The sequence below is a fragment of the Magallana gigas genome, chromosome 4 (genome assembly GCF_963853765.1).
Source record: "Magallana gigas chromosome 4, xbMagGiga1.1, whole genome shotgun sequence".
Taxonomy (NCBI): Eukaryota; Metazoa; Mollusca; class Bivalvia; order Ostreida; family Ostreidae; genus Magallana; species Magallana gigas.
In genome coordinates, this window is record NC_088856.1 from 17,267,771 (window position 1) to 17,284,175 (window position 16,405).

The 16,405-nt window shown below is 33.6% G+C and overlaps 2 protein-coding genes and 2 long non-coding RNA genes across 8 annotated transcripts; 3 read left to right on the forward strand and 1 right to left on the reverse strand.

Annotated features, from left to right (window-relative positions):
* Positions 1 to 529: 529 nt before the first annotated feature.
* Positions 530 to 4,333, forward strand: LOC105321918 (uncharacterized). The gene is made up of 5 exons (XM_011420407.4): positions 530 to 680; positions 890 to 1,161; positions 1,404 to 1,545; positions 2,486 to 2,635; positions 3,048 to 4,333. The coding sequence occupies exons 1-5, from the start codon at positions 611 to 613 to the stop codon at positions 3,149 to 3,151; spliced, it is 738 nt and encodes a 245-aa protein (XP_011418709.3). The 5' UTR covers positions 530 to 610; the 3' UTR covers positions 3,152 to 4,333.
* Positions 4,334 to 5,272: 939 nt separating this feature from the next.
* On the forward strand, positions 5,273 to 11,004 carry LOC105321917 (uncharacterized). 5 transcript variants are annotated; one of them, XM_034448711.2, is made up of 7 exons: positions 5,333 to 5,348; positions 5,908 to 5,994; positions 8,730 to 8,802; positions 8,966 to 9,201; positions 9,734 to 9,881; positions 10,204 to 10,374; positions 10,633 to 11,004. In XM_034448711.2, exons 3-7 carry the CDS (start codon positions 8,733 to 8,735, stop codon positions 10,812 to 10,814), a joined length of 807 nt encoding a protein of 268 aa, XP_034304602.2. In that variant the 5' UTR covers positions 5,333 to 5,348; positions 5,908 to 5,994; positions 8,730 to 8,732; the 3' UTR covers positions 10,815 to 11,004. The 5 variants fall into 5 exon arrangements, with proteins under 5 accessions (XP_034304601.2, XP_034304602.2, XP_034304603.2 ...); XM_034448712.2 differs by lacking the exon at positions 5,333 to 5,348 and adding an exon at positions 5,721 to 5,766; XM_034448710.2 differs by lacking the exon at positions 5,908 to 5,994 and having other exon boundaries at positions 5,273 to 5,348.
* Positions 11,005 to 12,050: 1,046 nt separating this feature from the next.
* Positions 12,051 to 12,907, reverse strand: LOC117682023 (uncharacterized). The gene is made up of 3 exons (XR_010712674.1): positions 12,786 to 12,907; positions 12,446 to 12,637; positions 12,051 to 12,325 (listed from the first exon to the last, which is right to left on the reverse strand). It is a non-coding gene; the product is annotated as an uncharacterized lncRNA (long non-coding RNA).
* Positions 12,908 to 13,941: 1,034 nt separating this feature from the next.
* On the forward strand, positions 13,942 to 14,708 carry LOC117682022 (uncharacterized). Its single transcript, XR_004596565.2, has 3 exons — positions 13,942 to 14,053; positions 14,195 to 14,377; positions 14,516 to 14,708. It is a non-coding gene; the product is annotated as an uncharacterized lncRNA (long non-coding RNA).
* Positions 14,709 to 16,405: the final 1,697 nt, after the last annotated feature.

Genomic DNA, 16,405 nt, shown 5'->3' on the forward strand with positions numbered 1-16,405 from the left:
ATTTATCAGTGCAGAGTAATTTAATAAATACAATTTCAAGTAGCCTTTAACAGCACTGTTTAGTGTACACAAAATAATACAATGTCTATAATCAACCAACAAATAAATAATTCTGAATAGTTTGTTTCAGAGTACGTTATTATCATCATATAAAACTGCAAACTAAAGGCGCTCTATCACTTGAAAAACATGTTCCGTGTTTTGTCCTATTTAAAAAAAGATTAATACAAATTTAAAAAAACAGGATCAAATGTGGTAGATTAACAATTTTAAAACACGCATCGTTATGTTGTTTTCGATAATCACCAGTAGCATTTTGAATAATTTATCGGTATTTCTAATGAGACTTATTGTAGACTGGCAATGCACGGGGACAGGGATCTATCAGTCTACATAATACATATATAGACACGATATAATAATACATGATGCATGCTTCTGAACAGGGAACGGTTTTGAAATAATTCACCATTTCTTTAAAATTTCCACATTTTTAACCGCGGGGTTGTCCATTAAAAAAAATCGCAGAAGAGGTGAAGGACGAAATCAATATTTATCCGGCTCGGGCTTTGTTTACTGAATAGTCACGCATCAATTGTTCGACTTCAAGATGGAAACACGCTGGATTTTGGGTCTGTGTATTTTGTTGGTCGCAAAGTCAGGGTGTACAGTCGAAACAGGTAAGAAGGGAATAAATAGCTAAACGACGTTTTTTTTTTAACTATAAATGTAAATATATATTATGAATTTACTCTCCATCGATGTTGTTTCTCTCGTGTCTTTTAAGTGAGTCACTTTGAACAGCGCCATTTAGAATACGGAAGTGGGCCATTAATCAAAGATGTAAATAACAATGTTTCCTAAATCACGGAGTCTCCTTTTGTTTCAGTAACTCTCACGGATAGTGAGTGCGGTAACACTTACATGATAACAGATTCCACCCGTTATCTGGAGTGGGACGGGACACACATCGGTCGGGACTCTTTCCTGAATCCCTGGGACGGATCTGTCACCTCTAAAGACTCTGGGAGCTGTAAAGTCAGTTTTGAGCCCGGTGGCACTTCCAGTCTCAAAGTTTGTATCACTGTTGAGGAGTTCCATATTGAGGACTGTAATACGACTGTTAATTATTACCATCATGATGACTTTAAAAGAAAAGCGGTGAGTGTTTTCTTGTTTATTTAAAGCACGTTCGTTTACATTTACCGGCGATAAAAAAAAATTGATGATGTACGGTTGTGCTTTTTTAAGTACATAATGTAGTACACATTTTACTAGTTTTATAGGCGAAATAGATCTTTTTGTTCAGAGTAACCTAAAGTCAGGGTTTTTTTTAAGGGAAAAGTTCGATCAACGGTTTTGTTTCAATTTCGGTATATATTGTTTGTTTTTATTTTCTTCAGACATACGGATGTAACACAACTCCAACCTCATTCTGCTGGAAAGGGAATGGTGTGGAGGTAGAAATAGCCTACAAAGGGAAATCTCCACCGGGGTCTTCGAACTACTTCAAACTGAAAATAACTCAATATGAAAAGGAAGACTGTAAGAGCACATATTACTAATTAAAGGGGCATGGTCGCATTTTGTTCCTTTAAATTTTACTTCAGGTTTAAATATTTCTATTGCTAGGTAACTTAAGGTATTTTTATGGCAGATATCAGTTGCAACTTATAGACGGGATTCAAAACTTACAATACATTTGTACTTTTAAAAAAATCGTGAACTTGCCCATTTACATCAAAAAGTATATTTCATACATGTAGTATAGCAAGGTTTAACATATCAACAACTTTACTTTTACAAAGAAAAAAATGTCTGTGCTGCTGTCAGATTCAATAATATGAGTACGTGTTACATTAAAAATTCATAATTACATCATTTAACTATATTATGAAGATTAAATTAACCTGATATTTCCAACTTAAAAATGTATAACATCATTATCAGATTTTCTAAAAAAAAAAAAATGGGTCCGAAGTCTTGCATAAATAAAACATAAATATTTGTGTATGTAGACAGTAGTGGTAGTGGTAATTTTTGGGCTAAATTAATATCATTGAGAGGAAGAGCTTAATATTTAAAAAAAAATAGGAAAACATTCAAATTTTAACCAAAAATATTTTGAATTTTCTTTACTAAATGACAGTTTATAGCTAAGAAATATCATATCTAAAATTTGTTAAAAGTTGATGTGATGAATAATTTGTTGACCAACCAGACCCTTAAAGAACAATAACTCATTTTTATCATTAGGATAAAGGCTAAACTAGGTTGTGCGTGCCGCCTAATTCTTTTTGATGTTATAAAATATTGAAAGAAATATATATATATATATATATATTAAAATAAATTTTGATCACTTTGTTCTCCATAATATCAATCATTTAACCATTATAAAAACTAGGCACAATTGCAACTATTTGACCCGGATAGTTATTGATATTTTGGGTTGGACATATTCTTTACTGTTTTCTATTTTAAGGGCTTACTCTGATCATCCTGGCTCCTTTTGTCGGAGTCACCATTATCGTGGCCATAATTATGGTGGTCGTCTGTCGTAGGAAGAGGTCAAAGGGCGTGGTGTTCCGGAATTCCGAAATTCCTCATTCCCGTCTCGTCAACGAACCAGCAGGTGTCTACTTATATTTCTTCTGAGGGAAATTGTTGTGTGTCTTTATTAATTACGCTACTTCACAATTATCTTACTAAATTCTAGTGCAGTATTTTATGCATAAAATTTGTGTGTGTGTGTGTGTGTATTCAGGAATTACATGTAGTATGTCAAATTTACGGGTGTTATAGTTCGTTCCATGTCATTATACCGTATATCTTTTCAGAAAGTTTTTATTTAAAGAATAGCAAATCGTTCTTTGAATATTAATAGGTGGTAATTTTGGTCGAGGCGTGGTGAAATCCAGAGAGGGTACCCTTCTTTTGCTCAACCCTTCAAAACTATATTTTGATAAGAGTTTGGAATGCAGAATATTCTTAGACAGTGATATCTTGTAAAACTTTACAATTAATCTGTGGATGTTTTATTGCAGATTCAACTCAGCCCAGCCTTGGATATAACTCCGCCTATCCCATGAACCAACCGGCCACAAGAGAGTTCACGGTGACCGTTCCGGTCGCTGTGAACGTCGGGTAATTAGCTTACTCTTAAGACAGAAAGGCAACATTTTTGTACAGCTGTTGGATGCTGGAGAGAGAGAGAGAGAGAGAGAGAGAGAGAGAGAGAGAGAGAGAGAGAGAGAGAGAGAGAGTTTTATAACATTTTGATGTTGTTTGCTTTAAGCACATATTGTATCGTCTAAGGTCATTCGGCGTAAACACTTTTTTCTCACATCGGCTCTAGGACGCAGTTCGTCATTCATTTTTTTTCATATTTGGGGCCTGAAATTTTCAGGGTCATCTACAAGTGGTATACCACTACCACCGTGAAAATGTTTTTCATTAAGACTTTCTGAATCAATGCACATGGTCTTTCAGTTCCAGTGTTTATTTTCATTTTTTTTAAGCGGAGAGGGGGAGGGGTTTATTATTGAAATTGTTATATGCTTTTTATCATAAAATAAAATAACATTTATAGAAATTTATTGTTTTCAATGAAGTGCTGTATAAAAATTTGGTTGTGTATATTTTATTGCATTTTTTTTTATTAACCATTATAGTCTAAATTGAGATTGATTTATACCCGAAATTGAACATCATTAAAGTCATGTAGAAAAAAATAGCTGACAAGTTTGGGATTTTATCGCTTCATTTTCGTATTTAACAGAGAGTGAGCAAATGGCAATTCAAACAAAAGTTGCTTTACAAATTTTGTTTCAAGAATTCAAGCGATGTGTTTCAGGTTGTGGGAAAATGATTGCAAATTGAAAGGCATTAAAATATTTAACCATTGTATTTTTCGAAGGAGGTTGTACATCTAACTAAGGAGATAGATGTTTGCATAATTATAGGGTAATGTGCCATAAGTATCATCAATTTATGATGTATTATTTTCCTTACTTTGTATCTGTATTGTTTCCCTTTGTATCTGTTGCATGTACCTGTTCTTCAAACAAATTGAAAAACTCTGTATGTGTATTAAGTATTTTTTTGTTGTTGCAAAGTTGGTGCAAACGAGCTTGTTTACACAGCTGATGATGTATTAATTTAGATGTTACAAATTGAATTGAAATTGTGTACTCCTACTTGGTCATTGAATCTCACATGTGCTCCACATATGTATTTAGACTAATAAATATTGTTGAATATTGCTAACAGTGAAATAATTTTTCAATAAAAAATTGAAAGCTGACATAAAAAGTTTGCCACTTATATCTCATTTGTTTTTGGGGTTTTTTTTTTCGGGATGAAAAAGTCTATTGAAGACAACACTACTGTTGTCTGGTTAAGTCATTAAATCTGGGAGGCCAAATTTGATGTTTTTAAGACATTGGTAATACAATTTTTTTTCTTATGTACATAAGTACCTATTTTCGTTTTTTTTAATTCGTTGATGGATTAAATTCATGAGAGAAGGTGTTGTACATAATCCACGATCCAACACGATTTTTTACAAGTAAACAATCAGTTCAGATCCGACCTGATACCCCCCCCCCCCCCCCCCCCAACCGCCTGCTTTCACCCTTGACACTTGAAACACAGTCGATTCACATATCAATATTCCCGCCCATCACATGAAACAAAATTATGCTTTACCCTTGTTAAAAATTCCCGAATCTGCGCATGTCGGTTTAACTTTTCACTTTCTGGATCATTTGTAATTATATCGATACATGTTACTGCTAATGACGTTAATTAATAATTATGTACAGGCTTTTCAGAATTAGATCACGTGTCCAACAAAGTACATGTTATAGCGAACTTTTTTAATATTATTATAGCATACTGATTATAATTAGAAATTAATTAAAGTAATTATTATACATGTTTATTCTACTCAGAACTACATTACTGGAATGTGCGTATTTCTACATTTGACAACGAAGAGCAAACATATTTTACTACCTAACCTTTTTAACGGGTTAAGAGATCAAATCGTCATCTTAGTTATCATAGCACGAGTTTTTGTGTTTTGACTTGCTTTATTATGAACATTAAACAATTTGACTTTCTCAACGTAAATATGAAAATATCCACAGAAAGGGAATCAAGAACGCCCCCCCCCCCCCAATCATTGCACGAGGGATTGTGCAGTTGCGCCAGGTAGTTAAATTCTGCACGCATAGTGAACATGTACCGGCGACAGATAATACCAACCGATTTAAATTTCTGTTTAACATTCATATGGGGTTTTCCAAATCCAGAATTCCCAACCAGGAGATGAATAAATGATGGTAAGACATAAAATATAATGTAATTTGAAATGTGTATAATCACTAGAATAGTTATATAGCCATATTTTGTAGCGTATTTATCGATAAAGGTGCAAGTATACTATTTGATTGAGCCTGGTATATAAGGTTATCAATAAGTATGTTATCACTGTGATTTTTTTTGGTCATCTTATATCTCCTTTTATGTGTGCGTTATGTTTGAAAATAAATTTGTTTTAAGATTCCCATTCAAACAAACAAACAAACAAAAAAATTATTGCTTATCCAAACTTTTTAATGCTTTTTTAACAATTAACTTCCTTGATCAAGAATTTCATCTGATAGCTTAAACGCTCCCTAACACAATCACTCAGTCATTTGACGTCGGCGAAAAACAGGATGTGTTTATGAATGGACTGGATTTCAAAATCCGATATAGGTAGACTAAAATTCAAATTACTTAAATAAGGAGACGCATAATGCATCAAACTCATAATTAGATGACTGTGGTACATTTATGACTAACCTAAGTCACTGTAGTATGTAACTGTATGATAGTGGTACTTTTTATCATGTGCAGATCATCACGAGTCAGATTAGAACTTTTATCTGACGCAAATATTGACAAATACACTGTTCTAATTCAGTGAGATTTAACGCAACCAAGGTATGAACTATGTTTACTCATGTGAACCTTTGTTAAAATCAATTTGTAAAAAGGTAAACCTTATTGGAACAAAAAAAAATTATAATCAGAATTTTCTTTTCAATGTTTAAATTATTGATGTTTATTTATGTAACTTTTTGTTATCATTTTATATTTAATCATTTTTCATTTAATGTTAATATATAGAACTGATACCACGCAGTTTTTACAGTTAACTGTACGTTATTATGTATTGACAAAAAAATACGAAAAGGTATTTGACATTAAGCTCGTGCATGGCAAGTCAGACATTTTTGAAGAACATAGGCAAAGATTATGCCATGTCTGTCTAAGTTTAATCCATTTTCATTTATTGGAGATTTATATTTGAATTTTTAACCCCTTTCCATGGGCGGATCCAGAAGAAGGAGAGGGTATGTGACTGTTATCGGTACTGTGAGCGAGTATGTAGTCACGTATGGTAATGAAAAATATCATAGTCAACAGATATTAGCTGTCCTTAAAAGGCCAAAATTGTTCTATAAGAAAACCACCGAAAGGAAATTGCTAATCAAAAAATGTGATTGATATGGATCACCGGCTATACACTTGTCGTGCATCTCAAATATTATGTGTGCAAATTTAGACAGAAATGCAATATAAATTAACAGTTAAGCATCTTTAATCGACTTTGATCAAAACTGCTTCAAACTGTTTGAGCAGTAGTATTGTTATTTTCAAAGTATATTATATTTTGATTATTTTTTCCACTGTTTTCATTTTCATTTACTTATGACAGGCGTTTATCATAAGTCTGACTGTTATTGCTTGACTATTTATCTATCTAAATGAACTTCAGACGTTGTCAAGGCAAAACGTTCGTTGCCATATATTCAAAGAATATACACGTGTATATTAAGCATTTACAATTAAATTCAATCAAAGGCTCTCAGCACCACAAATTAATTTTTGATTAGTTCTTTTTACACAGTGGAGATCTCGTTATGTTACGTATATCTCCTTTAATTATCGGAACACCCTAGTAAACGACACCAAATGTATTGTGGATTAGGTTTTTCCAAGTGTCTCGATAAATGCATTCAGAACAGCTATGGAAACACGTATCGTTAAAGAAATACAGTGTACATACAGTGCATATATGGGCTTTTGGATTTTGGGAGTATAGATTAAAAAGTAATGACTAGATTATATCGAGCAAGAAGATAGCAGTAACTCAATGGCAAAGGGCTTTCAGGTATATCAAAATCCAAATGTAACAGTCTGTATAAAAATTGGATATCTTGGTTCATTAAAACCCTTGATATGTAATTTTCTTTCACTTTATATGTTGACAAGATTTACAAAACTCTCATATGCCCCAAGGTAGAATAATGTACATGTAAAAAATGACTATATATACGACCATAGCTAAAAAACTATACTTCACTGGTAAATAAGCATCTTAAAAGACCCTGCTGAAAAAATACTAGTAGATAATAGGATAAAAGCATTTCACAGAATTTTTCTTTGACCTTGACCTATTACTAAGAAATATTCAAATAGGCATACTTTTAATTCAATCTCATTACCCCGTGCATACAGACATTTTTGTACAATCTGAGCAAGATGAAGCAAATGGGGAATAATCTACGGTCTAGAACTAATTCTATAAAGATCCGTTTTCACCTTCACGTTTACTTGGTTAAAAGTCGCTACACACCATTTACCCAAAAGCTTTGTTTATGTAAAGTATGAGCCAAAGGGGCTAAATGGAGAATGTATGTGCTCGTATAAAAGTACTTTTGAGAGATCTGATATGACCTTGACACTTGGCCTTAAACTTCATTCAAGATCACAGAAAACCCTTTTGTATCAAAGGCACCCTGTCGGTAAAATACGAGCCAGAGTGGGTCTAAGGAGAGAAGGCAAGTTTCGGACAAGATTTTTTTTTTTTTAAATAATTCTGCTATAACCTTCATATTTGATCTTGAAACCTGGTTCAAGGTCACTGCACATCTTTCACTCAAATGCTCTGTTTATGTGACGTATTAGCCAAATAGGGATAAGTGGAGAGTAAATATGCTCTAAAACATTGATTTTTGTGCGGTCAAATATTACCTTCACCCTTGACATACAAATGTAATTTTAGGTCACTACACAACCTTTGACCATAGGCACTTTGTGGTAAAGTGTGTGCTAGATTGGACGAATGGGAAAGAAAATATGCCCCGAACAAGAATTTTAATCTTCGATTTTTTTTAATCTAAGATCTTAATCTTAGACCAAGAAACATAGTTTAAGTCATTTCACACTCTTTACCCAAAGACATTCTGTGGATGAAGTAGAAGCCGGATTAGATAAAGGAGAGAGAAGATATGCTCAGGACAAGAGATCTCGGACATAAGGGTGGACGGACAGACAGACATACTGATCACTGATCACTGTAGGGCGCCCACAGACCAGAGCCCTAGTCAAACTTCATAATTTTGAACTTAGTTGTTTGAAAACTTCGAGGTATCCGAGTATTCGAGATATTGAGGCTAAATAGTTTAAAAAAAATAAGTGGTTGGGACTTAAAATCACTTTGACATACCCATCGTATTCGAAATACATGTATCAGTTTTCGAGATATCGAAGTTCAACCGTGTTAATAAATATATTACTTATTAATACAGAACAAATTTACAAATGAAAAGGGAATTGATTTGTAATAAATTCAAGAGATTGATTTTGAATCCTTTTTTGTACAATTTCAGAAAATGTGGCAACAAATAACGCTTATTACAGTGATCTATCTTTTCACCGGTGTTAGTGGATCCACAGAATATTGTAAGTAATTATACGGTTGTCGAACAAATCTTATTTCAATAGAATAGTAACGTAGACATGAGAAACATGATTTACTGAAACCAATAAAAAATGTTTTTCTTTACAATAAACAATATCAACTTCTTTTATAAATTTCCCCGCCTTTTCCTGTTTTTTTTTTTAGTGGATTTCGACAAGTCGTGTGACAATTATCTTAATTCATATACAATCTATGATGATGAGACCTACTACATAAGATGGAAAGGAGCGAAACCCAAATTGTACTCACCTTGCTCCTACACGTTCAGCCCCTTTGATACAGACTACAAGGTCTGCGTGGAGGCTGTGGACCTGTCTATCAACGATTGTTCAGTGAAACTCCAATACTATGGCGGCCTCATCGGGAGTCTGCTAAAAAGAGTAAAGGCAGAATTTTAACAAAATTTATGTTAACGTTATCGACCAGAAGATTTACTATCTTTCTCTGATTGCATTCATGTGAAACAAGGATACTTTTCACAGTGTTATGTTTTACTAAGGCCCTTGTTTAACTTGTACAATTTATTCAGAGGTACCCATTAAAGCTGATGACGTTAAATCCGATCGGTTGAATATTTGTGATAACTTTTTGGATAATTGTCTGAGACGTCTGGCTAAATTTATGTGATATTTTTTTTAGATAATCAACATTAACTATTTTAAAATCAAGGAAGCTGGATGATCAAAAAGTTAATCATCAGATCTTCCTAGAATTATAACATATGATTGGTTTGACTATAAGCTAATATTTAGTAGAAAAAAATCATTACATACTTTACATTTTAAGTTTGTATTTTCCTATATTATCTGATAGAGCTCTTCTTCTGACAAAGATCAATACAGTCTAAACCTGACCACGACCACCGAGCCTTCTTAATCATACATTAATGTGTTTTGTTCATTCCGTTTTTAGACATACAGCTGTTTTGATTCTACTCCTGACAAGTTTTGCGGGAATGCATTTGATGACGTCAAAGTTAAACTGAGCGCAACTTCCTCCTCGTCATCTTCGTCGTCAGGGTCGTTTACGTTGAAGGTCACGACAAAAAACACATACAATGGTAAGGAGAAATTGTTATGATGCAAAGCAAGGATTTCCAAAAAATTGATTTAACATAAGATATAAATACGCACTATTAAAGATAACTGCATCGTATAATTTTGTTAATAAGAATATTTTTATTCTTTGAGGATTTTTAGAACCTGCCATTGATCAAACTGATGGTTTTTATTAGTCAGAGGCTCATTTTTTATTTCCGATCTTGACTCTGTTAAACGGAATGTATGTGCCTCCTGTCTAAAATCTCTGCCAGGCATAGATCTTTCACACAAATACAGGTAGCATATAAATGTCACGAATTGACGTCATTTCCTCTTCCACAGCTGGAATCGTGGCGGGGGCGGTTGTCGGGGGCGTGGTCTTCGCCATCTTTGTTGTCTTGGTGATCATCATCGTCTGTAGACGACGACGCCTGCATCCTGGGACGGTAGTACTAGGGAGTGGAAACCAACAGCAGGTCGTGACGTCAACAGCCACGTCATCATATGCAGGAGGTAAAAGTGATTCATGATGTGTATAATAATAATTATATTATTGTATTTTTCAAACGCAGAAAAAATGATAATTATAGATATAATAGATAAGGAACGTTGACTTTGTAACGTTGATTAATGCATTTTTAAAATCACTAATGTATAAACCTGCTGGTATATAGTTGGTTCATTGGTTCATTGAGTAATTATGTATTTCCATTTACGTGTACATGCATCTGAAACAGCAAGATATATCATTTCTTTGATGCATTTCTTTAGGTTTTTCTAATCAAAACTATGCAGCGCCACCTCCATATCCCGGTGTAGATAACTCAGGAAAAGTGATGAATTCATATCCACCCCCGCCCACCACTGGATACAATGCGCCGCAATATCCCGGCACTGGATACAACGCCACGGGATATTCCGCCAATCAGTGCCCGCCATACCCAGCGAACTAACAAATGTAGATCGTTACATGTTAGTTTTACGTGAACCAACAAATATTTCATGGACAAACTGACGTTATATATACATACATGTATTACTGAATGTAATATCTAAAAAAAAATGTACCTTTTCCAGAAATGTACGGGGCATTGTACTTTGTAAGGGAACATCTGTATGACAATAAAATAACTTACATTCATATTTCAAATGGGTTCAATAATTTGTATTTCAGCTGCATGTATACCACGTTCAAGGAAGGATGCTTCGATTGACATTGATGCCACCGACCCTTTCTATTATTTTTCTGCATTACATTTTGCGCAATGTTTCGATATTCAACAATAATGTACTTTTCCCAACTATTCTAATTCAGTGGAACATATTCCTTTCTTGAATCCCTTGGACATAGCTAAAATAAAGTTATGAAGAATAATACAAAGAAAACGAAGAATTTTTACATTATTTTTTTATAAATCTTTGTCTTGATCCTTTATAATTATCAGTTTTCAAAGCTGGCAACTGGAGACGTACAATGTATCAATCACGTATCAAGGCATTTCATTGTGTGTTGCTAGAATTGTGAATTTTATGAGAATCGCCAAAATATGAGGATGAAAACTTGATTGGACGTCAAGTGAAATTAGTATGGCTTCAAGGAACATTTATTTAATCAATGTGTCCCTCAAACCCACTCAACAAGTGTACAGCAGACACCCCCACTTTTCCTAGAAACATCCTTTTTTCTTTTTATACAGAAATTTGAATTTTGAAGGACTGTTCCCCCTCATTTTTAGGGAGCATGTTAAAAATTATTTTTCTTAAATTATTAAGAATATGCAATATTAGCATATGTAATAGAAATTTAAGATGACCCCTTCCTATTCCTCCTCATGGATTAGGATTTTGCAGATTGGCGAGGTTATTTATTGTTGGTTGTCAAGATTTCGGATATCTCCTCTCCTCACCCCCCCCCCCCCCCCCCACAGTTTCAAAACGTACATTGCATGCTACATGTACATACCTGTATGATAAAATATTAACTATTCATACGATCACATGATATCAAATGCGATCGCAGGTCCATATGCATGGTTAATGAAGTAAGTCAAATCTCAACTTACATGTAGTAAACTAGTTTTCACAACTGTTTTCAAAATCAATCTCTCAACACATACAAGTTTTCCTTTTCAAGAGAGGTCCTTAATATGGATTTCTATTGATGCATGAAAATAAAACACCATTTGAAATCTATTCAAACATTTTATTAAAAATCATATTTAGATGATAACATAAATAGCGAATAAAAATCTTAAATTTCAGAGTATATAATATATCCTCCTGCATCTGTGCATCAGTTTGAAATACTCTCTTCAGGTTCACGGAATAAACAGATATGGACGTTTGAAGCCATCCTTCGATATTCTTTCAAATCTTTGGTCACGATTTCTAGAAAACTATTTTCTTTTCAATCCCAGATCTGACAATGGGCTCGGCCCACAAGAACTAATGAATTCTTTTGAATCTGTGAATAACATGGATGTGAAACGGTAAGCACGGTTTTGTACAATACACATATGTAATGTAAACTGTATATACATATATCTGCAGTTTTGATAAAAGAGCAAAGGAAAAAAAAACTCACACTAAGTTTCCACTTCAGCAGTTTTCGGCTATGGGGAAGGTAATCTAATTCTGAGTCGTCGACGAGGAGTTCCAGGTGGTGGGGGGTCCACAGAGCTACCCTGGTTCCGGGGGTTGATGATGAGGGGAGAAGGCGGTGGTGGTGGTGGTGGTGGTGGCTGGGATGGTGGTTCTGTGGAGGGTACAGCTGCAGCTAATTTAAAGCAAAACAAGGGTCATTCTACGGAATTGGTAACAGATTATACAGATAGAAACGGCCTACCTTAAAATCAAACTAATAAAAACTGAACATCCCAAATAATCAAATACATGTTAGTAGATAAAAGAATGATTATAATTACCCATGAATCTTGAGGACAAGAATCCATATGCCCATTTAACCGAATAAAATGCCAAATGACAAGTTACAATCATGTTTCTTTTCGCTTCGCAAAGATGAAGTGTTTGAGATCTAAGTTGTTATATATATGACGTTACAATAGGAACAATGGCTTGACGTCATCACATTTATAAATCGAGAATATTAATGCAAAATGATAATTTCCGGTAAATGACATTTTTTCACTGTAAAAGCTTTAACTGTTTTATGTCGCACGAGAGCGCGTCAAATTTAGGTAAATATATCAGCAGAATTTTGATTCGATTTTATGATTTTCATAATGAAGTTATGGAATTAATGTAATGTAAATGAAACGGTTTGTGCATAAACCAATATCGAATAATCGCATTCATAATCATTCATAATATCTACTAATTGCTTAAGTATGTAGTTATAAGTGGTCAGAATACTTGTTGACAGCATCTTTTCAGACAAAGTTGATTGCACCAAAGGTGACGAGCTTTTACATGCACGTTAATACGTTACGGTAAATAATTTTATCATATTCATTCATAATAATTTTTTTACTTACTGCCAATGATCCGATTTTTTATCAAAATGACATACATACTGTATTTCATTAATTTCCTGTCGGTATTAAGATATTTGTTTTCATGTTTTTTAATACGATCTTTTCACTTTGAATATTCAAATGATGATGATCATATAAACATTCTAAACGGTTTGCGAAAGATTCTGAAAACGCCCTCTGAGCGAGCAATACGCGCGCTGAGCGAACGGTAAACGCACGGTGAATGAACGGTAAGCGTTTTAAAAACTGTAACTATTTAGAAGTAAAAACAGCGAGGAGCTAAGATTTGTAGTGTGATTCCCATGAGCAGCAGAGTTTAATTCTTAATCAATTTCAAATTTAAAAAAAAAAATCAAACTGCAAACAAATTTGAGTAGTATTTTTTCTGTTTTGATCATATGAATAATGTACATGTAGGCTCTCACTACACATAAAATATTTGGACATTAATGTAATAACACCATGCTTACCAGAAGAATACATTACTCTCCCTTTTAAAAAAATAATGTCAAGGGAAAATAGAACGGAAGAAAATATGTACATGTAATGACGTCACGTCATTGTTCTTATTGTGACGTCATTACAACATAAATCTAGAACAATTCTTAGCGAAGCAACCAAAGAAATGATTGTTACTTGCCACTTAGTGTTTTATTCGGTTCGATGGGCTTATGGATACTTGTCCTCAAGATTCATGGGTAATTATCATTATTTTATATATCTATTTCTTTTTGGGGTCATTTGTTATTTCTTGAAATTAGATTTTAAGGTAGTTTAATTTTACCCTTGTTATATTTGTTGCGAATTTCGCATAGTAACTACTTTGCTTTTGGCTTTAGCTGATGCTGAACCCTCCACAGGACCACCGTCTCAGCCACCACCCCCACAACCGCCCGCCCCCTTCATCATCAACCCCCAGGACCCGGGCAGCTCTGTAGACCCCCCAAACATTGCTCCTCGTCGACGACTCCGACTTAGGATAGGTTCCCATTGACCAAGATCTGCTACCCTGGAGACTCTGGGTAGGTGTTTCATAAGTTTTTGTACGATTGTCAAAATTTTAACATACATGTACATACAGGTTGCTGTATTGCATGTTATATTGGACAAAAACCATGTTTATGCTTATCACGTATTAACTATCTTATTTTTATTTACAGATTCAAAGGAATCTATGATTTCCTGTTGGACCAATGCCATTGCTAGATCTGGGATTGTAAAGAAAGAAACCAGCCTACTAGAAATTTTATCCAAATACAAGAAATTATTACAAAAAAGTTTTCAAAATTGTTAAGCAGACAGATCTGTGAACTTTACATTTTAAAAATATGTATTTATACTAGCTGAATCAAAGATGTGTCTCAATAACCTCTGGATTGTACAGATTTGTTTTCAATATCTGTGATACTAAGTACATTAATTCAAATAAAATATTTGAATTACAAAATATTTAGTTCGTCGTGTTCAATTTCAAGGCATCACATTTTTTTTTAAATTGAATGCATTAGGATATTTGCTGAAAAGAGAAAATCGTATGTATTTAAAAATTGAATTAGAAAATAGTTATGAAAACTGTTTTACGCCTCAAAACTTTTTTTGGTCACTATAAACTATGCCGAGAAATTTGATGTCAAATGAAAGGTCAATATTATGCACATGTTGAGTGGAGTTGGCGGTTATAAGGCACCGTGTCAGTGTTTTAAATGACTATCTGCAAATAATTCATATTTAATAATTACGTCAACATCAGCAGTGAATGTATTTATCCGAAAATAATTAAATGTAAACATAGAAACAAGCAATTCACATATTTTTTATAAAGAAATCCGCAAATTCATTATTGGTAGCAAGAACATTCTAAAATATGCTCGGAGGAAGGTTCATGTAACTTAGGACATCATTATGCAAAGTGTATAATCTATTAGACTCGTTCGGTGGATCGGATAACTTTGTAGTTTTAAAATAAAATATACAAATACATATAAATGTACACGTATAGCAAAAACTTCCCCTTTTTGAAATAATTCAGAGCACGGAAAGTTATGATATACGGTGGTTGGGTTTTAATATAGAAGATATGATAGTTTATGATCGTAAGTGTGTGAAATAATTCGCTTTTTTTCGCTTCATAGGACATTATTGGCTATTTGGAATATTCAGTATGTTTATTGTCCCTCTCGAAAATAATAACTTTCCTCCATGCCACTAATGGGGGAAAACTTGCCGTCTCAGGAGGACAATGCACTTGCTGTTGTCTTCATTTTCCATTTCCAATCACTAAGTGCGGTTTTATGCAATTTCTGCCCCCCAAAATCAAAGTTTTAGAAAAAGCTTTAAAATAAGGTGAAAGATAGTAAAAATCATATTGGAAATAAAGGTGTAAAAGGTTATCACCACAGTGACTTCATAATGTAGAAATGACGTCATGAATGTTGCATTATTTTGATAAATTGATGTTTTGTAGCAAAATATGGATGTTTTCCGATGGATTTTCGACTGGGAAACATCGAGTGCAGGCTTGCTCAAGTACCATTTTTTAGTGTAATATGTATACCTATCTTTAGAAAAACATATGTTAAAATTGCACTTGAGCAGACCTGCGCTCTATACTTCCGAATGCAAAATATAGAGCAAAAATGAGAATATCCTCATTTGTTTGCAAATTTGCGGGAATTAGGTCATTTAAGTGACGTCATAGATAAACAGCGAGTGAGCAATGATGACTAAAATCAAGATTAAAGTTAAAGGCATCCTCTTTACAATGATTTCTGAAGATTTCATTTTTATACGATACTATTTAAAAATTGGTTGAAATCGGGGGCAGATATTTGACCATACTGAACATAGTCCTTTGTTCTTTGTAAATTGGTATGAGTTTTGACAGATTATAATTGTATTTGTATGTTTAGATCTTAAACAACAACAAAATTACTTCTTCGATTATCGCAGTTTTTCTTTTTTCTACCTCTGGTAAATTTTTTTTATTAAACTATACAATACTTAAAAGCAGCAAAGAAGTCATTATGAATCAATTCTTTCAAAAAAAAAAT